Genomic DNA, 22,550 nt, shown 5'->3' with positions numbered 1-22,550 from the left:
TATATGTATAACTAAACCAAAGGAAGTTTGAAGCAAATGTAGATAAAATATAACGAAAACTTATTCAAAGCATGCTCTATAAAACATATACAACCTTACCAATCTTTTCTAATCTTCGTAAACAGCTCAATGTCGAAGGGATATTAACATCACATACACAAATAAAATCAAGAGAATATATATGAATTGTATTTAAAATTACTTCTCAAAGTCTTTAACTTAATATAATGATATTTCTAATTGATACCCAAAATTTTATGGATAAAATGGGTAAGAAGCAATGATTAAACTATTAAAGCTTTTATTGAAGCATCCAAAGATAATTGTACTTTTTCGACTCCTTCACCCCACTATCCACTTGTTTTAATTTCTCTCCCTCTCCTTCTCTCTCGGCTTAATTTTTGCCTTTTCTTTTGTTACAAAGATAGGACCAATCCCAACTTCTTTACTACTAGATTTGAGAATTTATCTATCCTACTATGATTATTATTATTTTGTCATAATTGTATTTAAAATGTTAACTATATAATATTTATTTTAAATAATTTAATGTAAAATCATGTGGTGCACTCCCTATTGCGTGGTAAGTGGTAACCCATTTAATTGATGGGCCATGCTATAGTTTCGGATCCTAGCTAGCAGCTTTCGTAAACTAAGTAAGGTTTGAAAATCTGCCTAATTGGAGTACGAAATGGTACTATCAGATGGTGTGGACAAACATGTTAGCTCTAAATTAAAGGTAAATTACTTTTAAGGTTTTTAAACTATTAGTAAGTTTATATTTTGGTTATTTAACTTCAAAAAGTTATAAAATGGTCATTAAACCATTCGAATACTAAGTTAATAGGCTGTCAAAATTGTTGTTGTATGGCATTCTCTATATGCATTACTTGCACTAATTGAAAGCTTTTATTTCCCTTGTCTTCTCTTTTACGATTTAGTTTATTTTCATGATACAACATTAACTATCATGAATTTACAAATCAAAATCCAAACAGATTTATTCTCCGATCTCTAACATTAACCGATTGGATCTCTAACATTACTCATCAATGGGTATTGATCCACAATATCGATTGTCGACTCGTTGCTTGGAGCTCACTAGTCAGATTTTAAAAATAAAACTTAACAACTTAGTAACTTAAATAAAAATTTTTGAATAGTTTAGTGACTTAAATAAGAACTTTCAAACAGTTTAGTTACCTTTTTTTAAAAATTTTTCAAAGTTAAGCAACCAAAACATAAACATACTAATAATTTTTTGACATTGAGTGTAGTTTACTACTAAATTAAAATGATTTATTTTTTATACCAAAAAAACCATTTTTTTAATTGTAACAAGTACAATACAATTACAAATATAGGTCCGAACAATCACAAGTATCAAACTATTACAAACGGACTATCCAAGTAACCATCAAGCACAATTAAATTATTACAACACAAACAGATTAAAACTAATATAATCCAGACTAAAGCCAACTAACTGGGACTAATTGGATTACAACTCCCACGCAATATGAGACTTAAAGACCTACACCTATAATTGTACATGGTAGGTCTTGAACCTAGCTACTCATATAATTGTGCAATAAAAATTATTTATTTTTAAATTGGATTATGCTTTTTTTTTTTCTAGCCAAATTTATGTTTCAATTTTATGTCCTGATTTTTATTTTTTACTCTTCAAAATATAAAAATAAAGAAAATTGAAAATATCAAGTGTCGGCATCAAGTTTACTTGTTACATTTTTAGGTGGACCCTACCCGCCCTTACTAGAAAGCCTATAACCTCACCGTGAAAGGGCTCTACTGAGTATTTGAGCCAGCAACATTGGTGCGCTCAAATGCGGCAAATGCCCCTTCGTCTTCAAAATTTCGATTGTTGTCCTTCGCCCAAGTGGGTCCTCAAATACTCAGCCACCGATGCCGGTACCGACACATCCTTAGCTGTTGGATTACGCAACAGGGTACTTGGACCATCCCAAGTACCCCTCTCAGGTCATTCTTGAATACGGTCCTGGAAATGAATAATGATATGTCTGGCCTCATGTTGAAAAGGGTCCAGCTGAATTCTCGAACTGCTATCAACCCTCACCGTTAGCGACGTCCGTTGACCCACGCTTCATAATTGGCTTCAATTGCTGAAAACATTTTCTCGATTTCCCCTTGTTTGAATCCTCCATGGTAATCTTTATCATTAAGAAACTTGGAGAAATAAAACCTATAAATTCATTTCAAATCAACGGTAAAGCAAATAAGACAAATCCTGTTACTAAATCTTCTTCTTCTTCTTTTTTTACCTGGGAGAAGCACCAATAAGGATGAGTTTGGTGAAAAGTTCAGGGTGGCGAATGGAAGCGAAGATGCTAACCAATACCATAGTAGAGAAGGAGTGACCAACATAAGCGCATCGGTCAACGCCGAGCGCATCGAGGATGTTAAGCAGGTCATCAACGTAGGCATCGAGGGTTGTGTACCTTCTAAAGTAGAAGTAATCAGGGTTGACACTTTTGGCACAAACAAGGTGAAACAGAATTATACGATAACAAGGCGTGAAAAGTGGGACAATGTGCTGCCAGGCCGATTGGTCTGTGCCGAACCCGTGCGCAAGCACCAGTATTTTTTTTCGGAGCCAACCACTCCGATGTTCAAGGCTTCGAGTAAGAGGTTTCTGTTAGATCTAAAGTTTTAAGGGTAATATATTTGCTTGTATATTTATATTTTTTTTTCGAATAGATTACTATAGGTAATAAAGTGTAAAAATATTTATAAAAGTTATATATCGCTTTAACGTTGAGCTTATAGGAAGCAAAATGTCTCGGTTCAAATCTTTGTATTTTACTAAATTCATTTTGGATTTGAAATAAGTTTTATATATAAAAGACAAAAAATAAAAATACTTTCATAAGAAAATTAATCGCACTGCAAAGATAATATATTTTAATCATTTCTTAAATGGGTTGATGTTTAGTTAATGCATGACATTAAATTAATGAGACACTTAAATATTATTATATGTAATAAAATGTTTAATTTATAAAAAAAACAAATTAATTACGTAAATGGCATGGGTTGAAGATTATTTATGAAAACGGTACGTTTGTTACAATAACTCATAATTTCGCATTCCTGTGCCGCGACACCACTTCGAAAAATTTTGCAACCATGACCAAATTATTATAGCAGAAAAAATATTTTATGTAAGTGACACCAAAATTATACTGTATTTTCTTGTATTCAAATTGTATATGATCAAAATAATAAAGTGGTGTTGTTACACGGTAACGTGACACCACTTTTCACAACATGTCGGGAATTGGGGGAGAAAAGATTTGGAATTGGGGAGAATTAGGGAATAAATAAATAAAATGGTGTCTTGATAACAAAAAGAAAATCTCGGTGAGATTTAGAAAACTGATTTTTTTTTCTTGTTGGGATTTTGAGAATTGATCTTATTTGGGATTTAGGAAATTGTTCTGGGTTTAAATTGAACTAGTGAAATTTATATGAGATCATTAAGGGTGAGTTTGGATGGGCGGTGCATTTACCTGTCGTTAGTGTAAAAACAGCGGTAGCGATGAGATTAGATACTGTAGCGTGAAATAAAAAATAAGCAAAACGCACCGCACCACACCCAATCGCCGATCCAAACCCACCCTAAATAGGTGTTTGACTTCTCATTAGCCATTGGTGTAGCAACACCATTTTATTTATTTATTTTTCTTGATTCTTCTCAATTCCCCATGTTTTCTTCCCCCAATTTCCAACATATTGTGGAAAGTGGTGTTGCATCACTATGCAGTGGCATTGATTTATTGTTTTAACCATATACAATTAAAAAATACGAGAAAATAAGATATAATTTTGGTGTCGCTTTAGCTTAGGACGGCATCATGTAAAATTTTTTTTTTGCGGTAATAATTTAATCTTGAGTGTAACATTTTTTTAAGTGGTGTTATGGCACAATAATATGATAGTGTGAGTTATTGTAACAAACATACCATTTTCATAAATAATTTATGACCCATACCATTTACGTAATTAATTTATTTTTATATTATTTAAAAAAAAACACCGTAGTTTTTATTGTAAGAATTCAATGAACTTGTTATGCATTCTCTAGTAACCATGTACTCCTAAGGGCATGAGAATAAAATCTTGATGAATGGGAAATTGAAGGGAAAAAAATAACCAAGTTAACCCTTATTGTTGAACTAAAAATAAAATTTCGACATGATGACACAATTTCTTTTCTGGTCTTCCTTTTTTTATTCCAGTGCTGTGATGCCCTCTCTTTCTCATTTAGCCCTTCCAAGATAATTATTAAAAAGATAAGAGATTAATAAAGATATTGTAAGATTCTAACTTTTGTGGCATGCGAGTTGGTATATCACGCCTCCCATTTGTATTTTTATGCTCTGACTTTGTAATTAGATGTACTTTAAGGTGGGTTGATTCCAATCACCTACTTCTTAACAAATGTCCTTCCTGCTTTTCCACAACCATTAACTTCCATGAAAATATATCTCTTTATTTGCAAATAATGTATTGCCTTAAATTAACAATTATCAAAACTAGATTCAAGTGTCATTTAAATCATTTTTATGTTTAAATGTTGGTTCAATTCTTATTAGATATGCAACTTGGTGCTTTTGCTTGTAAGGCCGACAAGTCGAATGGTTAACGTTTTCTTTGGAATTTGGAACCTCCTACAACAAGTACTTTTTTAGCTTTAATAGTAAAATCATAACGACGATAATGAAGATTTCCAATCACACATCTATAGTCCATGTTTACAAATTTTGTTCAAATATCAGTCTACTTCCTGTAATTGCTCCCAAGTAAAAAAAGCAATGGGTTGAATGACTTGAGAAGTGGAGAGGCAACCAATGCCCAAACGGAGAGTTTGCCACGACAATAAATAAAAACACCTCAACCCATACATTTTATATATATTTTTATCTGTCTTTTTGTGTGTCCGAGATTCTTAGGATTTATGGTGGGGTTTCCCCATTATATGTCTTGTCTGCCTATCTATTTTTGCTATGTCTGTTACTGTTCTATCCGATTGTTGATGCTATGATTTTCAACCAACACTTCTAATTCTGTGCCTGTCAAAGTGGTCGTTGAAATTTTATGTATATATATCCACATTTGCTTTCTCATCTCTTTGGCCCTTCCTCCTCTCCAGCATCACCATATAAATAAAATCCATGCTCGTATTTTATTAGCCGATTGCTTTCTTTTTTTCTTTTGTATTTAAAACAAAAACTACATTTGCTTTTGTTGGACTTACTTGATTGCGTTAAACCAAGCTAGATTCCTTCACGTGCGATATTTTTATCCATTCATAATTATCCAGTTGCTTCGAAACTCAAAAAAGATAAATGGACCTAAATTTATCAAGCCAACATAAGTAAACCATAAATCTAAAAGTTTACTTAGCTCAACCATAATAAAATAATATCAAAAGCTTTTTGCCTGTCCGGATGGGATGGGGATCCTTTTCTTTTTTATTAGCACCATATACATTCGATACAATCATGCATGTGATAAGTTCGGCCTAGTGCTAGGGGCTGGATAGGGCCAACTGTGGTTACAATATGGGCTCATTTTCTCCAACGCTAAACTCAGCCTAAAAATTAAAGGGCCGAGTCCAATAGGGGAATTTTTTATTTTTGAATATATTTTATTTTTCAGATACGGGATTAAGGGGAACAGAAATTACATCCATATATTCCAACTTTGTGATAAAGTTGAAATTAGCTCTCTTTTTTTTTTTTACCATGATTTTTATTGAAGGGGTCTTTTTTTTTCAGCATGAATTATTGATGGTCTAAATTGTAACAAACTTGTATGTAAAAACAAAGTTGTACTTAGGCCTATTCTGGTGAAATGATGTAAGCGTGGTTGATGAGTCTTGACTGGACTTGCTATCTGTCCGAGTGGATCATATTAGGCTATCTTTGCTGATGACAATGACCAGAGGGTGGATACGATACTTTCTGCCATGGTTGTCGCTTCCCTTTTACCATAACAAAACGACTCTATACAAGGTAAGGTAAAAGCTAGTCCAAAGCACCTACATCATCTTCAATGCTCTTGCACACAATTTTAACCTCATAAAGGAGCATGATTGGATAAAGACCATTAAAATCTACTCCAATTTCATGATAATCATCTTTATCAGGTTGGCTCATCAATTCAGATTGTCCCACATAAATGAAAATTAAAAATCTTCCCATAGGGAAATAAGTGGGATGGGAAAAGAGAGAGGGAGCAACAAATAGCAAAGCTTAAACACAAACTCGTCTATACTTGGGAAAAACCAAACCAACCTGAGATATATATTAACTCATCTTTAGTATAGCCACTATCCTTTCATTGAATTCATCATACATAGATTCTTAAACTTCATTATACATTCAATGTACAGTATTATTGCCAAGTCTCATACGGTTGATCATCGTATTTCAGCGGCACCAAACTTTCCTAGTAACGCACAATGTACCCAAAGCACAATTATACATGCTTTTCTGGATGCAGTAGAGAGAGATCCACGCGCCCCATCAGTTGAACTTGAAGCAGATTGTTTTGTTATTCAATGCACGAAAAGAAAAGACCGAGGATGTTGGGATACGCTGAACGGCTGAAGCGAAGCTCTGTGATATATATAAAAAGGCAGAAAGACCAAGATTTTTCAACTATTTGAGATTTGAGGTTAGATGAAGAGACTGATAGCGCATGGAACAGTGTACTGAGTGGCAGGGAAAAGTACCAAGTACTTGTTGTCTGTTTTTGACTCAAAAAAAAAAAAAAAAGGGAAGAAATTATTAACAGTTTCGCTTTCACCACCAGCAGTAGCTACTGAAACGCCAACCTAATCTCCCCAGAGCTTTTGTTTCAGTCGAATAAATCTTACTAGGAAGTGGACTCTTTTTGTTTTCTACTCACCTGTTTTACTTTAGGGTCTGTAAGAGGGAACATTTTGGCCGGTTTGGTTTCAAAGTTGAAACAGTACCGTTCCCAAGTTGTATTGTTAGAAATGGAGTTTTTACTTCAAATCCATAAATTTAGACTAATTTACAGAAAAGCTTGTCAAAGATGGGTACAGAGTCAGGAGATACTCGTGTTTTTTACTTCTCATCTCTATAGATTTGATCACCCTTAATATGTAATATTCAATGTATCTTGATGGTGGCTTTCAAAAAATTTGAATGAATTTTATTTATTTATTTACGTGGATATTATTTTAGGATTCAATTATAATTATTTTAAAATATATAAAATAGTTAAAGATAAAAAAATTAAAATACGAGTCGATATTAATTTATCAAATAGTACCACCAACTACTATGCTCCCCCTCTCGATATTTTAGCCTGTTTCTACCCTTTGATCATAAACACCAAAGGGTAATGCGTCATCTGGTCTATGTTGTCCTTACATTACATTAAAAATAATCAAAAGTTAATCCCAGTTGTAGTATTTAAAGATAATGCATAGAATAATAATATATCTATTTTTATAAAAAATTGGAAATGGAATAAGACTAAGTAAAAAAATTTAGTTCATAAGAAGAAAACAATAATAATAAAAAAAGACCAACCAAAAATTCAATCACATAACTTTACAGTATACGAATATAAATATGTAAGTAGTAGTTTTTTTCCTGATAGGCCAACATGCAACATAGATGCATCAAATCAAATAAACAGGTCTCTTCCCCTCTTTCCCCTCTCACCACCCCACATTCTTATCACCCTTTCAAACAAAAGCATCCCATCAAAAGGTAGGGTTGCCAGACACATTATTATATAAAAACCCCATACTGAAAAGAAAGCCAAAAAAGATGGAAATAAAAAAATAAAAGAATTATTAGGAAAAAGGAAAAAGGTCAGTAAGCTTCAAATGACTGTTCTTCCCAGCAGCCTTCAAAACCACATTTCTGACCTTTTCTTTGTACTTGGGTGGCATCGGTGTATGAAAAAAGAGAAGGATCTGCTTTTCTTTTTATATGTTGTCCAAATCTTTAATTTTCCTTTTTCATCTCTGTTTCCCCTGTCTCTAAGCATTCAATCAACTTGAAATCATCTCAATGAACCAATCAATAAAAACAACACACACTCCTCTAATTAGCAGTAACAGTCCACTGCTAAAATCTTCTAAGGCATTTTTCCAGCAGAGAGCCGCTTCTCATTAGTTACTTGGTCACTATTGCTCACATTTTTATTGAATGCCAGCCTTTTTCTTTTGGCGCAAACTGTACCGGAACTTGAACAATCGTCCACGGCATCGATTGCACTCGAATGGGTTGCATTTTCAGATTTTGGTATATTAAGTTCGTCCAACGTGTCTAGTTTCTGCATCAAATTGTAGCACCTAAACACATCTTCCTGTGAATCCCACAAACAAAGCAATCACAAATCTAACAATATAATATCTGATAAAACAAAAGGATAAATAAATAAATAATTGAACTCACAATTTCAAGAAATTCACAAGAAAGGGAATTCATCGCACACTCCATTGCTTTTCGTGTTAGTTTCTTATTCAATGTCCTCAATATTGCAGCAACAGCAACAACAGAAGGCCGACGTTCCATTAAGTTTATCTCTATATTCAAAGACAAAAAAAGAACATTAAACTCAAACAAAAATGTAAGACAAGTAATCGAAATGGCTTAAATTGATAACTACCTTTCATTGTAAGGAAAATGAGTTGGACAGTAATCGAAATAAAATGATCCGGTGGAGATATTTTACACATCTTTTTGATGAAGAAATTAAGAAAAGCAAATGGAGTGGCTGAACTCAGTCTCCATTCCAATGTATTTAATACCAAAAGCTCCATTCTCTGAATTGTTTTACTCTCGAAGTTGAATTCTTCAGTCTGAAACAATGAGAGTGGAGGAACATTTATCTCCTCCATCTTTGCAGCCAATGAGAGACATGCAATTGACAATAATTGTATTGCCCATGACTTTTCACTCTGAAAATAAAAACCCAGATAAAACAATAACAAGAACTACATATTATGGAATCACGAGCTTTGAAAATGTGAAAGAGTAGTGAGCTTACAGCAATAGACTTTATCGAAAGGAATCGGTCGAAGTAAATCATTGACAAATAAGCTGTTTGGCAGCGAAACCCAAATGCTGCTCTTGTCTGCATTAGTTGACAAAATAAATTAAAAATATCAAAACTTACTCAAAAATCAATCAAGTAAAAAGAACTCACTTTCAGAATCCACGTTATAGCTTCCGAACGAGCATATTTGAGGTAGTTACAAAGCACCAAAGGTTCACTCTTCTTGAACCCAAAACTCATTTCTCTATCAAATAACATCTGCACACACTCTTCATCATATTCAGCAATGTAATTCTCATCAGTTGACTCTTCTTTTTCTTTCAAAAAAGTCTCATTTTCTAAGCAAAGAAGACTGCACGAAGAAGCATCACCTTCCATTTTACAAATCATTTCTTTACAAACTTTCCTTAACTCTTTTTTTCCAGACAAATCTAGAAAAGGATATCAAATACAAAAGCGGCTAATATTTCCATGTTATAAAGAAAAACAAAATATAGTTCACCTTCACCAATCTTGAAATAAACCAAAACAAAGATAATGATAATTGACTAAAACCCTGTAATTTAGCAGAAATGTTTACTTCCTTAAGGATTAGAGCTTGAAAAAGAAGAATTAAATAGAAAGTAAAAGAAACGAAGAACTGGTTTGGCTTGTTGGGCAATATCTTCACTGTTGTCTTTAAATCCAATCCTCCTTTTTTTAAGAAGATGTTTTCCTTAAATAAAATTTATTTTTGGGTTACTTATTTTATTTTATTCTTCAGGACTGAGGTTTGACTGGGAGTACCGATTCAGAGGGGCGAACATTTTGGCTACTATAGTTAATAGAGCGTGCATTTCACGGTCCAATAAGAATACGGTATGCTGATGTCAGGTGGACTACGTACCGGGTTAATAACTTTAGGGAACATTGTCATTGTCAAAATCATGGATCATGGACTTCATTTCTTTTTTCACTTTTCAGTCTGGACAAAATACAGATTAAACAATAGATTATTTATATTTTAATTATGATTTATTAATACAGTTAATAAAATAGATTATACCCTATTCTTGATCTAATGTCATCCGTTGAGTCTTTCTTTACAGAATTAATTTAAACAAGACAGAATCATTTTACATCATAGTGTATTAATGTTTAATAATCCCTTCAATTTAAAATCGAATCGATTTATACACGAAACTTTCATAAAATTATTATCATACACTAAATTAATTATGCAATACTTGTGTTTATAACCATAAAATTAATCTCTAAACACTAAATTTAGATGAAATAATTTTAAACATTGTTTTGCAGATTGGTTTTCAATATGAGAGAGAAACTATGGGAAGGAGCTGAGCTTTGATTTGGAGGTTTATCTATTGTTAGCAAATTAAAACTCCAGTTCATCATTGATAATTTTAGCACTATTAATTGAAAACATGAAAGCTACAGCACATGCACACATGACACGCAACTCATCAGATGTAGACGCCATTTCACACCCAACCTTTTTGTCTTGGATTTTGTGCCGCTTAATTGCTTGAAATTAAATTTGTTTTATCATTATGATTTCCTATCTGCCATTCTTGATCTTCTATACCATTAATGTATAAATTTGAACGGTTTGATCAATGCTTGATCCAATTTTGTCTGCCCACCGTGACCCCTGGATCCATAACAATGATATGTAAGAGTCATATGAGTGTACCAAAACGTCAGGTTCTTCACGCCATCTGCGTAATATTGCTTATGTCAAAACATTGATATCGAAGATCGATCAATGATATGTGATTCTGGGATCAAATATCCAAAACTCTTTCAATGAATTTCCAACTATGATGATACATTTCGTAAAGATGGTCCCCGTTTTTTTATTTTTATTTTATATATATCGTCCACTGTGATCCGGTCCATATATAGAACGGTGAAAATGGGCTCACACACTGCTAGGGAAAAGCCAAGCCGAGCACCAGTATAGATTGGCATCCTCTTTAAAAAGGTGACTGTAAGGAGGGTTGCAAATTGGGATCGGGGCAGTGTTTGCTGGGAAATTGTTGCCTCCTACACCGGCCATTCTGCATTTGGTGCCCTGTGCCAGTCTCTTTGGGTGAATGGTGTATGTCGACTTTCCCTTGCAATCCCTGCATTTTGGGTTGCATCATCCGGCACCCACTGATGAATCTGAGGACCCAAATGGTCTGGTTCAGGAAATTATTCAGGACTCCCATGGAAGAAAACCTACAGTATTTCAACAATAATAGCAAATTGATCAGGATAAAACTGAAACTAGTAAATGTAGGCAGTGACAAAATGAGCATGTCTCCTGTTTAACCCGATATGAATTAAAATTAACAAAAGTACTCATTAAACTGACCTTCATAATTGATGTTTAAACCCCCAAGCATTGGTTCATGATTCGAGAGAATTCCGATGTTTTGAACCAGAAGGTGTTGCAATGTCAAAGGCATGTTCAAACTTCAACCTTCCACTTCCAATAAAAAACTCAGGCTGTTTTTTGGGCATTATTTAATTTTTAAATGACTTAATGAAAGAGTGAAAGCTTTCGTAAAGCTAGCGATAGGAGTTATAATAAATACCAGAGATCACTTAACGAAATTTACGGCAAAAATAACAGAAAGGATGGAGAGTGGAGGGGGGCTGCCCTGTATGATTGTGGTTGGTGCCTTGTAAATTTCTGACAAACAAGTGTAATAACCGCACAAAGAAAAAAAATAACACGCTAACTCTTATGCCATCTCGTTCAACAAAAGTGACTGCTAAGCATACCTTGTATTTCAGAGACAGTCAGTCAGTCAGTCAGTCAGTCAGACAGGGAGGGACAAGGGAAAGGAGTTTGGGATTCCCGAAGTTTTGACTGGCCTCCCCCCTTATCCCTCTCAAATTTTCTACTCCCCAAACACCCTATGGGCGGTGTGCTCACATGGCTATTTCCTTTGCTTCCAATTTTATTATCTTTCTCCATCCCCATCGTCACCAACTCAAATCCGCAGCAACTATGATATTTAATTGGGCTTTCCAAGTCCATCTCCAATATTTAGGCGTTTCGGCACCATTAAAAACAAGACGATCCAACACCACTAGCTAGTTTTGTCCATTACAGATGAAGGCCGATAATGGTGAACCACAACTTTGTACTGGAAAGCTGAGTATCCTATTGTAAATTATGTGATTGTGTAACATAAATAGATAAATACAATTTCTATTCAAAAATATTAAACTCAGTTGGATGTTTCATAGATAATATAGATAGGATTAATGTTCAAAACTAATGCATGCAATTACTAAAGAAGATTCACTTTAATATGAGTTTGGTGAGGGTCAAACCCATTAATTATTGATAAAAAAGAATGAAGTTAAATTCCTATTTTCTAGAAAGCTACAAAAACGCAAATACAACTCAGATTTAAAAGCCCAATTGAAATCTATTGGGCCATTAACTCCAATAGCCAATGTATTTCTGTTACCATAAAGACTAAAGAGAATACAAAAGGCCCAATTGGGGATGTTTTAATAATTTAGAAATAGCAGGTTATTTAAAAAAAGAAAAAATAAGTTAAATTTATTTGAGAGTGTAGTTCCCTTGCGTTACGACAGCCACTTATTACACCCTGAGAATCTAAAAAACAACAATCCTATCCATTCGCATTCACCTTCAAAATCACGTGTTTCATCTTAATTACACGTGGTCTCTCCCTTACCCCTACTGCCGCCTTGTGGCCCATTCGGCGCGTGATACCGACAGGCCATCCCCAATCAGATCGCACCATTTCCAATCCAGTCAAGTCAACGACACCTACCATGCCACGTCAATCCTTCACAAATTACTGGCTACAGGTTGGCTTGGCCCCGAATATTCCATACCACCCAAATTGAATATTTCTTTCAGTAGAGTAATAGAACTCTCTTTCCCAATTCCACACCCTAACGTGACCCACTTTTTCCCATTTCCTTATAAAAGGCAGGGTTCTCTAAGATTCGCAGAGTTTTCCCCTTTTGGTTTATAATTTCTAGGATAATTTCTCCGCCTAACAAAATTAAGATCAATTTTAATGGCTGCATCCTCATTCGATTCTCTTCCGTCATCGTCTTCGTTGATCTGTTTGGTTTCTTCTTCGCTTCGGTTTTGTTTTGTCGATCGTTTTTTAATTTCTAAGCTTTCTTCTCATCTTCAGATTCTTAGTCAACCTTTTACCTGTTATTGACATAATAAAAAAGTAAAATCCAATCGAATAGGAATCGTCTCCAACATGGGAAAACGTAAGTTTATTTTTTTCTTGATTTCCTTTTCGTTTTCTTTAATTTGTTTTTTTTTCTTTTGCCCTAGAATAATTTGATTAACTCTTGCTTTTTGCTTTTCTTTTTCTTACTTTACCAATTATGTTGTCATCCCTGAATGATATGAATACTTGTTGATTATTGATGGCTTTGTCAAAGCTTGTTTAAAGAATTTCATATTATTTGTTTTGGGTTGTGTTCGGTGTTGATTTTAGTTTCGTTTTATTGAAGTTGTCATTTTTATTTTTTGCGAATTAAAAGGAATTGTTTGGATTTGGCAGGTAAAACTCAGCGTAAGAATGCGACGATGTTAGATAGTGACGATGATAATAGTAGTGTAAGTTCATCGTCAACCACGCGTTCTGATAGAATGTCGGTGTCTGCTTCTGAAGAAGTAGAGTTTAATAAGGATAGTTTACTTGATGAAGCTGTTGATGCTTTATATGAAAAGAGGTTAGAAGTAGTTGTTTGCTTATTCTTTTAACTTTCTGGATGTAATTTGATGCATTTGAATGGTTTAATTGTTTGCTGTTGTGACCGGGACAGTATTATGTTAGTTGAAATTAGCTACTTTGCTAGGTTTTTGACATTAGCTAGAATTTGAGAATAATTATGCTACGAGTTGAATGTAGCTGAATTGCTGTTTTCCTCTTTTGTTGGTGAAGGGGTTCTACACGGGAGAAGGCCTTGGCAGTGATTATTGAGGCTTTCAATAGCAATTTGCAACAGGGCCAGCAGTTCGTGGAGAGGAAGTAAGTTCCTTTTTTCTAAATGTTTTCATCTTTCTAGCATTTGCTATTGCAAGAATTGCAGAGAGGATTAAGGGCATTGTTCTGTGAGATTTTATTGAGCTGTGATGAGCTGACTAGGATATCTTAATTAGTTCCTTAAAAATGGGCATGTGAAGAACTATGATAGCATTTTATAGTGAGATCAAGCAATTTATTGTATGTCAAATTCCATATTGTTAGATCGTTTACTTTCTATTATTAAGAGCATTGGTAAGTATGGGTGAAAATATTTCTCGTAATGCAGAACATACGGTTTGAATACTTGAATCTTTGTACTTTTGTTGGTAATATGTTTACTTTTGGCTGTTGTCCAGATTTGCTACATTACTGCATCAGTGTTTGAATTCTATCAAAAAGGGGTCCAGCAAAGAGATATCTTTGGCATCCCATACCATTGGTTAGTCTCAAATACTTTTGCAAATGATCATGCTCTCATGCAGATATCAAAACACAAGGCTTCAGTATGTATTCAAGCTGTTAATGTTTTTTTTTTTGGTAGGGTTGCTGGCCTTAACTGTTGGTCCAGGAGATAATGCACGGGAAATTTTGGAAGAATCAATGATTCCTCTTTCACAGGCTTTTAAATCTGGTTCTGATCCTTCTAAGACAGCTTCAGTGAGTGAGAAATTCAATAGGAATTCATCCTACCTCTAATATTTTGTGGGTATTATGATGTTTAACCAGTTGTGGTTTCACATGACCTGGCTTCTTATTGTAGTTACTGGAGTGTATGGCTGTCATCACATTTGTTGGGGGCGATGATCCAGAAGATACAGAAAAATCAATGCAAATTATATGGCAAGTGGTTCATCCTAAATTAGGTTCTAACGTAAGTATATATGCCTGATTTTGACTGATTGAAAAGCATATTGTGATTTATTAAGGTTCATACGGTTGATGCTCATAACTTGTTATTGGAAGAACATGATGACTATTAATGCATTATTCATTTTCTTTATTTGCGGGTTGATTATGTCTTTTTTGACTTGTAGGTGGTTGCTGTGAAGCCTTCTGCAGCTGTAATAACAGCAGTTGTGTCTGCGTGGTCATTTCTTCTGACAACCATGGATGGTTGGAGGCTTAGTCCGAAACTTTGGCAAGAGTAAGTGGACTCTTCATACTTTATTCTCCTTTTTTTTTCCCCTGATAGTTTGTTGTCTTTGGAACCGCTAAATCCACTTGTATCTCAGCTAAACCAATTCTGGGATTTGAAATATCTAAAAGAGCAGGTCAATGAACCTTGTGAAAATTATAGATACTGCGAAACTACAAAATAAAACCACAATGTTGAACAACTTGATTGGCTTAATAGACTAATAAGTCTTGGCCATTTATGCAGGTCCATTACATATTTGTCTAGTTTGCTAGATAAGGATGACCGATCTGTCCGCATTGCTGCTGGTGAAGCACTGGCAGTAATTTTTGAGATGGGAAGCTTAGAAAAATTTGCTGCCGAAACTAAAGGTTCCAGTGATGGCTCAGTTTCAGAAGGAAATAAATCTAAAGAAGGATTCTCATATATACAAGGACTGAAGGGAAAAATTTTGAATCAAGTCAGAGACCTCTCAGTGGAAGCTGGTGGTAAAGGTTCTGCCAAGAAAGATCTCAACAACCAGAGGAACTTGTTTAAAGATGTGTTAGAGTTCCTTGAGGTACCGTATTATTGTCCTTCATTTCGTGAACTCATAGTTCTCAGGACTTTCATGTTAACTGTTATCTTGATGTTGTTAGGATTGTTATAGTCCCAACACATCAATGAAGATTGGTGGGGACTTACTGCAGACATCATCATGGTCTCAGTTGATTCAGGTTTCTCTTTCACTTCTCCATTTCCCATTGTTAGTTACATGCCCTTTACTTTTTATAATAATACTCAAATTTCAATCCAACAGTTGAACTTTTTGAGGTGCTTTCTTGCTGGAGGCTTCACTAAACACATGCAGGTTGGTGTTCTTTCAAGGAAGTAAACACATGTTTATGCAAATTGCTTGTATTTTATTTGCTGGTGAATTAAGAGGTTTCTTTTTCTTTCTTTTGTTTCATTTGTACAGGAAAATGAATTCCTACAAGATATTTTTGGGTTCACTCCAAATAAAAGGAATCTTCTAGGCAGTGAACATATGTCCAACGGTGAGAAGGTAAGATTTTAAGCCTACAATTTATTGTGGGCGATGACATTTTTACAGAACAATGCTATGTTAATTATCAATTATGTTTTCCATTCTTTTATATATACATGTATTGAATTATCAAATGGTATGAAAGTAATACTGATTTCTTCTGATTCTGTGATACAGAGAATGTACAAGTCACCGAATTCAGCCCTCAACAAAGCAAGAACCCAGCTATTGAATAAGCAGCGGATGCTATCTGCGGTACGTGTCTCTGATTTGTGTCTACAAACTGATTATTAGTGAATTGGCTGGTGATGTATCTCTTTGTACTCAGGGTAGGAACTTTGGGCACTATGCTGTTAATGTAGGCGATGAAGATTCATAAGCTGCTGCCAAGCCAGAGCAGGAACACCATTAGTTCACCTGATACGCCAACATATTGTAATCTAAATCTGATAAGCGACGAACCATTTTGGTTGTATTGGCGTGGCTTCATATCAAATAAACTTCATTCTTGTTGTACTCTTTATGTGATTTATTTAAAGGCATATTCCTGTCATGATTCATCATGTTTTTGCATTCCTCCATTTCCAAGACTTTCTTTGTGATACGAGCCTGCAATCAGACAACAATTCATTGCAAATTGATTAGCTACGAGAAGAGACAGAAAGGTTTCTTTTATACGAAAAACTATATGATGAAACCTAATCAATCAGTTTCATGGAGAAGTGCTTATTCGTCTCCTCGATCCTTACTGTAATTATGTTTTCCCCCCTCCCTCTGGACATTCTGGTACTGGGGAATCTGGGCAAGTTTTTGAGATGAATCCATAAGTCCCAATAGCATAATGATCAGGCAAGTCATCTTAGGCCGCTTTGGAACCTCCCAACTGTTGATGACAGTGAAGGGCGATTAACTATGGGTACTGCAGTAGTCGAGCATACTTGGTGTCAACTAGTGTCGTGGTTATAAACTTTCATGATCCCCTTGCCCATAATCCGCAAAGCATTATTTATTTTTAGTTAAAATTTAACCAACCCAAACCAAAGCAAACTACTACAAAAGAGCAGTACTCCGCTCCCTTCATTGGAAGTGCAAGATTCACGTTGATATAAGAAAAGAAATGAAAGAAAAAGGAAAAGAAAAAATCAATTTCGCATCCTAGCAATAGTAATAATTTCCGCCTTTGCCATAAAAACAAAAGAAATATTACTTATGTACAGGATTTGAAATCAAACAGTACCAACAAAACTAGGGATGACTTTTTTTTCATCAATCCAAGTTTAAAACTATAACGTTCGTTCTGTCATGTAGTACCTAACAAAACTAATAAGCTATCAGCGGACAAAAAGGCTTTCTGTACAATGGATTATGGAGATAAGCAGCATGGTTTTTTTCTGGGTTCTTACCCCTCTGCTGGTGATGCACGAGTACCATTTATCCATTCCCAAAGATTCATAGACTGGAACAAGGGTTTCACTGGAAGTAAGCCATGAAGCTCAAACCCACTCAAAGTTTGTTTCTTTGGGCAAAACCAGGGCAATGAGGCAGTCAGATGCATTAGGTGGTACAACAGAAAGCATGGAACATGCATCTTGCGAGTATGGAAGAATAAAAAGAAGCCTGGACCACATGGATTTCACTACTGGAATCTTAATAACTCCTGCACAATCCCTCTGCTTCAAGTATGAAATAAAATCCTGAAACTGGATACAGAGGAGTTTCAAGAATAAGCCAGATACATTTTCTGAGATTTAGGCATTAAAAAATGTTTAGAAGAGAGCACTTGGCAACGCATAAGATTGTTTCAAGCTGAAGCCTGGTGGTAGCAGTAGAGAATAGAGACCCATTTAGAGGTTTGGACATGAAATTTTGAGCACAAAGAGTAGAAATTGACATATCTAATTAGGGATAAGTTTATAAACATAAGATGACTTACGCCTTTATGGTCACTTGTGGAAGAAGGGATCAAACAACAAACTTCTCTCTGCACCACAGAAAAACACCAGCGGTTACTTTTTAAAACCAGAAGACTTTCTCTGTCAAAAACCATAATAATAAAAAAGAAAAGACACTGCAAGGATATTCAACCAAGTTCTTTCCACAATAAAAATCTGAAAATAAGGGAACATTATTGACGCACTTTATGTGGTGGGGTATTGGTGAATGTTGACTTCACATGCCGAAAATCTGTGCGCTTGGTCATGTCTAGTTTAGCAGGCCATCTGTAACATGCACCAGAGCAGAAAGTTTTAAGAAGAAATTGTTCTCTACTCCTGACAAAAATCATGATGAGATCAGAAATTAATGGGAAAGGAGAAGAACAAAATTCATACTCTGTGGGCTCAGGACTGGCATTTGAATATTTGCAAAGATCTGAATCTAGTCTCTGAGCATAAATTGTGCAATAATGAGCTCCACTCTTACATAATGAGCCCTGCCACTGATACTTTACACACCGTTCAGAACTACCCATGTCAGTTGATTCTGCTATAGGTGGAGGAGGGGGAGGAGGTGAATTAGGTGGAGGGGGAACCAGAGGTGGCAACGACTGAGGCAATGGTGGTGGAGATAGAGGCGGTGGCGGCGGAGGCGGCATCGATGATAGAGGTGGCGGAACAACAGGATGAGGGAACCTCTGCTCAAAATGCTGCACTGGAGGTCCTTGCATCTGAGCAAGTGGAGTCACAGAAGCAGATACAAAGGGAGGTGGAGGTGGAGGTGGAACAGCATTGCCATGAAATGTATTAGGCACTACACCAGGTGAAATTGGATTCTGAGGAAACTGGTGATTCAAACCTCTGGGATCCCAGGAACTGTTTGGAGGATGGTAAACAGGTCGCATAAATGGAGGTGCTTGGAGTTGTGGGGGTGGTGGTGGAGCAGTAAGGTTTTGTGTTGCTATAGGCATGCATGGCATGCTCCCAGGTGCAGAATGCATCTCACTTTCAGGTTTCTGATAACTCCATACTTGTGCAGAGGCACCAGAGACAGCACCACCACCTAAAATACCGTTGGTCAATACACAACACTGTTAAGAAATAATGAGGATAAGAGCCAGTACTGATTATGAATATTTAGCAACTCAGCACATACGACATTACCTCCTTGTGCAGGATCTGCAATAAGGTTGTTGTCATAGCCATCACCTTTTCTCACCGCACCTTCAGGAGGCCAGTTTGACTGAAATGGATGTGCACCAGGTGCTGGAGTTCCATGATTCTCCATCCTTAACTTTGGAGATACAAGTTCCATTGAGCTGCTAGACATGTTTCCAGACGTATTGTTTATTATGTCAGCATGGATAGGTGGAGCAGCACCAGACCTTCCACTGTCAACATGGGGCATAGAGACAGAAGGTGGAGCTGCATTAAATGGAGGCATATGGCCGTTTCTTTCTTTTCGATGTTGTCTAAGATGTGCCATAACAGCAGCAGCTTCTTCAGGAGTTTCATATTCCAGCAGCAATGCACATTCACAAGTAAGATCAATAACCATGTAAGGACCCTTGTAGATCACTTTCCTTGATTCATGCAAAGTTTCGTCCTTTGCCCATTGACTCGAAATGTTTCCGACATAAACATGAGAACTAGAACCAACAGCAACACCATTCACAGAACCCCTGGTTCCCAACCCTATATCCATGAACATTACTTGCCAAGGAAAACAGCCACGGATATATTCCCTAGCTCTTATCGAATCAATGATGTTTCTATACTCAACCAAAGCAAATCCTTTAACTTGAAAGAAGAAAAATTGCTCAACGGGACCAAACCGCTCTAGCTCAAACCTTATGTAACCCTCAGATGCATCAGGCCCTAAAGATCCCAACCATAGCTGCCGAGAAGCTGAGAAAACACCCAAGCTAGCAGGATCACTATCAAAATACCATACACTTAGAGAAGATGCTCCATAACGATTACTGGGTGACGCCAAAGCATTGCTTACACCTCCACTAGCAGATCTTAAGGCAGAAGTGCCGCTTGAATTTGAACCTTGACTCATGTCAACATTCTTAAAGTGATTTCTACCCTCAAACGAATTACCCCTTAAGTCCCGTGGGGTTCTAGTAGCAGGTGAAAGCAACTGATGGCTTGATTGGTCCCTTGGAACAGAAGACCTACTACTGGTCAAATCCCCATGGTCATGCCTTTCGAAGTCCACGGACCTTGAACCTCCACTATCATGACTAGAACCAGCATTTAAGTGGAGATTGGTTTCTGGAGGAACAATGTGGGGATTCAGATATTGACCTGACAAATTTTCAATACAAGTCTCATTGCTTGACTTACCTCTTCCAGATTGGTCACTCAAGGTTTCATGTTGATTAGAACTTCTAGAAATCAAGTTCGGCTGACTAGAAAATTTAGAGGAATCAGAATCATCCTCATCACTGTCTACTAGACTGGCTTCCATATTAATACCTTTCCCAAACAATTCAAAGATTCCTTCCAAGCTAGATACAATCTCTGGCACAGATTTAGATGGAGATGACTTGCATAATTTCTTGTACTTTAAGAGCATCCAATTTCTCAAGGACGGATTTTTACCAAAAACCTACATAACATGATATGAGATGCAACAAGGAATGAGCAATAGACAAACATAAGAAAGTTTTAGAATACAAAGAAAAAAACACATTCATACACCAAGGTAAACAATCCTACTTTAGAATCAGAATTAAGAATTTGGAAACAAGTTAACCACTAAAGTCCATTAAATTTATTTGATAGGTAAATTATAGAGCATTACCAGACCCAACAAAGAGCTCTTCAGAACAGAAGATGAATCTTCTATGGCAGTGCAACTATCTGATCCAGGTGTCTCACCAGTAAGCACACTGGTTTTGGTGCTAGTTCCAAGGGAATCCATACAGCTTTTAGGCTCTACTTTTATTTTATCTAAACCAAAAGTGGGATCAAGATCATCAAGCCTGCCTGTTGCCTGTCTCAGAAAATATAGCCCTTTATCGGCTTCATCAGTTTCAGATGACCTGAAGAGCTCAAAGCAGGCAGAAAGCAATTTTTTTGGACAACAGAATAGAATCCGGAGTAGACTCAAAATTTGTAATTTGAATAACTTAATCAATGAAGATTCATCTTCATCAGAAAATTTTTGCTTTAGCTTGGAAAACATTTCATCAGAATCCAGAATTTTACAAATATCTCTATCAACAATTTGAAACAAATCCTTCCCCTGGAAGGATGCTATGAGAAACGAGAGAACGTTCTGGAAAACAGTTGAGCAGATGCCTCTTGCAACCAATGAACTTGGTGCCTCTATAGAAGCTGTCGAACAAATATCAGCCAGACCAAAAATGCAAGCTTTAGCAGTTTGGAATGCGACATTATCAGCATCTTCTCCCCTACTTATCACTGCCAAGCTAGAGTTATGCACATCGATGATGGCTTTCGTAGCAGATTCAAGAGCAGTTGGACAGTGTGAGGCATATCGAGGAACAAAATCGGCCACAAGACGCTGTACACTTAAACAACCTGCAAAGTAGTAGAAAATAATGTTTCCTAAAAGGCTTTCAGTGCATAACTAAAATGTATATCATTGCCCAAAAGATTCTAAAGAAGTGATGCTCCATTCAAAAACAATCAAATTATAATATACTTCCAACTCTTGGAAATCTACTAATTAACCAGAATTCAGCTCATTTAGATTACAATAAAGGACCTTCCTTTTTCTTTTTTTTACTGTGATTCTGATTTCTGACCAAACATGTATAAAATCTATTAATTTTTCCCCTTCGACTCACCGAGGATCAAAATTCAATGCCAGCAATTATAAGAAAAAAGCTAAGGGAAAAGAGTAAAAAGAAGCTGACCTCTAGAAGCAGTTATTAGAGCATGGTAAGCTTGCTCAAGCTCAGGCATGCACCGAGCATCTTTGCCTTTCAGGGAAATGCAAGACTTAATCCTTTTGTAATTCTCGTAAACACTTCGAATCTCGTCCCTGTTTCTCCTCCTCAAGAGAATTTCCTCTTGAGACAACGGAGGGGGAGTGGTCGGTGGAGCCACGGAGGTCTCCGGCTGAGACACGGTATCCGGTGGCGGATCGAACAGCCTTCGCTTCTTCAGCGGTTGTTCGGAAGATGACATCGCCATGGGTGCGGAGAGAAAGATGAGGGAGGCGACGCCGAGCGAAGCGGTGTTTTTGCGTCTCGCTACAAGGAGTCAGAGCGTTAAACTGTTAGAGGAGGGTAGGAGTTCGATGGGTTTTTGGATATTAGGTAATGACATCCGGACCCTGTGCTATTACGGGCCAA

The 22,550-nt window shown here is 36.1% G+C and overlaps 3 protein-coding genes and 1 pseudogene across 7 annotated transcripts; 1 reads left to right on the top strand and 3 right to left on the bottom strand.

Moving 5' to 3' along the window:
* Positions 1–1,405: 1,405 nt before the first annotated feature.
* Positions 1,406–7,978, bottom strand: LOC105766842 (strigolactone esterase D14-like; annotated as a pseudogene).
* Positions 7,590–9,771, bottom strand: LOC105765885 (cyclin-D1-1). The gene is made up of 5 exons (XM_012585152.2): positions 9,241–9,771; positions 9,082–9,168; positions 8,701–8,992; positions 8,487–8,617; positions 7,590–8,397 (listed from the first exon to the last, which is right to left on the bottom strand). The coding sequence occupies exons 1-5, from the start codon at positions 9,478–9,480 to the stop codon at positions 8,167–8,169; spliced, it is 981 nt and encodes a 326-aa protein (XP_012440606.1). The 5' UTR covers positions 9,481–9,771; the 3' UTR covers positions 7,590–8,166.
* A 3,232-nt stretch (positions 9,772–13,003) lies between these two features.
* Positions 13,004–16,845, top strand: LOC105769332 (uncharacterized). Its single transcript, XM_012589889.2, has 13 exons — positions 13,004–13,353; positions 13,653–13,824; positions 14,037–14,123; positions 14,477–14,559; positions 14,662–14,777; positions 14,881–14,991; positions 15,155–15,264; positions 15,502–15,814; positions 15,894–15,971; positions 16,055–16,105; positions 16,214–16,300; positions 16,460–16,537; positions 16,611–16,845. Exons 1-13 carry the CDS (start codon positions 13,344–13,346, stop codon positions 16,659–16,661), a joined length of 1,347 nt encoding a protein of 448 aa, XP_012445343.1. The 5' UTR covers positions 13,004–13,343; the 3' UTR covers positions 16,662–16,845.
* On the bottom strand, positions 16,361–22,517 carry LOC105769331 (uncharacterized). Of its 5 annotated transcripts, none has more exons than XR_008196092.1 (9): positions 22,110–22,517; positions 21,029–21,771; positions 19,381–20,833; positions 18,613–19,279; positions 18,420–18,501; positions 18,216–18,263; positions 17,686–17,982; positions 17,032–17,201; positions 16,361–16,891 (listed from the first exon to the last, which is right to left on the bottom strand). XR_008196092.1 is itself a non-coding variant. In XM_012589888.2 (8 exons), the coding sequence occupies exons 1-8, from the start codon at positions 22,387–22,389 to the stop codon at positions 17,776–17,778; spliced, it is 3,408 nt and encodes a 1,135-aa protein (XP_012445342.1). In that variant the 5' UTR covers positions 22,390–22,517; the 3' UTR covers positions 17,359–17,775. The 5 variants fall into 5 exon arrangements, 2 of the variants coding, with proteins under 2 accessions (XP_012445342.1, XP_012445340.1); XR_008196093.1 differs by having other exon boundaries at positions 17,032–17,165; XR_008196094.1 differs by lacking the exon at positions 17,032–17,201.
* Positions 22,518–22,550: the final 33 nt, after the last annotated feature.

The sequence above is a fragment of the Gossypium raimondii genome, chromosome 5, assembly GCF_025698545.1.
Source record: "Gossypium raimondii isolate GPD5lz chromosome 5, ASM2569854v1, whole genome shotgun sequence".
Classification (NCBI taxonomy): Eukaryota; Viridiplantae; Streptophyta; class Magnoliopsida; order Malvales; family Malvaceae; genus Gossypium; species Gossypium raimondii.
The sequence above is the reverse complement of the archived record's forward strand: the minus strand, read 5'-3'. Positions and strand labels throughout refer to the sequence as shown.

Excerpts from the sequence above, each read along its gene's own strand:
- LOC105769331 (XM_012589886.2), bottom strand. The coding sequence starts at position 22,389 with ATGGCGATGTCATCTTCCGAACAACCGCTGAAGAAGCGAAGGCTGTTC. Across the intron at positions 18,502-18,612 it reads GCCAGTCCTGAGCCCACAGA|ATGGCCTGCTAAACTAGACA; the intron begins GTATGAATTTTG and ends TGCATGTTACAG. Across the intron at positions 18,264-18,419 it reads CCAATACCCCACCACATAAA|AGAGAAGTTTGTTGTTTGAT; the intron begins GTGCGTCAATAA and ends TCTGTGGTGCAG.
- LOC105769332 (XM_012589889.2), top strand. Across the intron at positions 14,778-14,880 it reads ATCCTTCTAAGACAGCTTCA|TTACTGGAGTGTATGGCTGT; the intron begins GTGAGTGAGAAA and ends TTCTTATTGTAG. Across the intron at positions 14,992-15,154 it reads ATCCTAAATTAGGTTCTAAC|GTGGTTGCTGTGAAGCCTTC; the intron begins GTAAGTATATAT and ends TTTGACTTGTAG.
- LOC105765885 (XM_012585152.2), bottom strand. The coding sequence starts at position 9,480 with ATGATTTGTAAAATGGAAGGTGATGCTTCTTCGTGCAGTCTTCTTTGC. Across the intron at positions 9,169-9,240 it reads CTATAACGTGGATTCTGAAA|ACAAGAGCAGCATTTGGGTT; the intron begins GTGAGTTCTTTT and ends CAACTAATGCAG. Across the intron at positions 8,993-9,081 it reads TTTCGATAAAGTCTATTGCT|AGTGAAAAGTCATGGGCAAT; the intron begins GTAAGCTCACTA and ends TTTTATTTTCAG.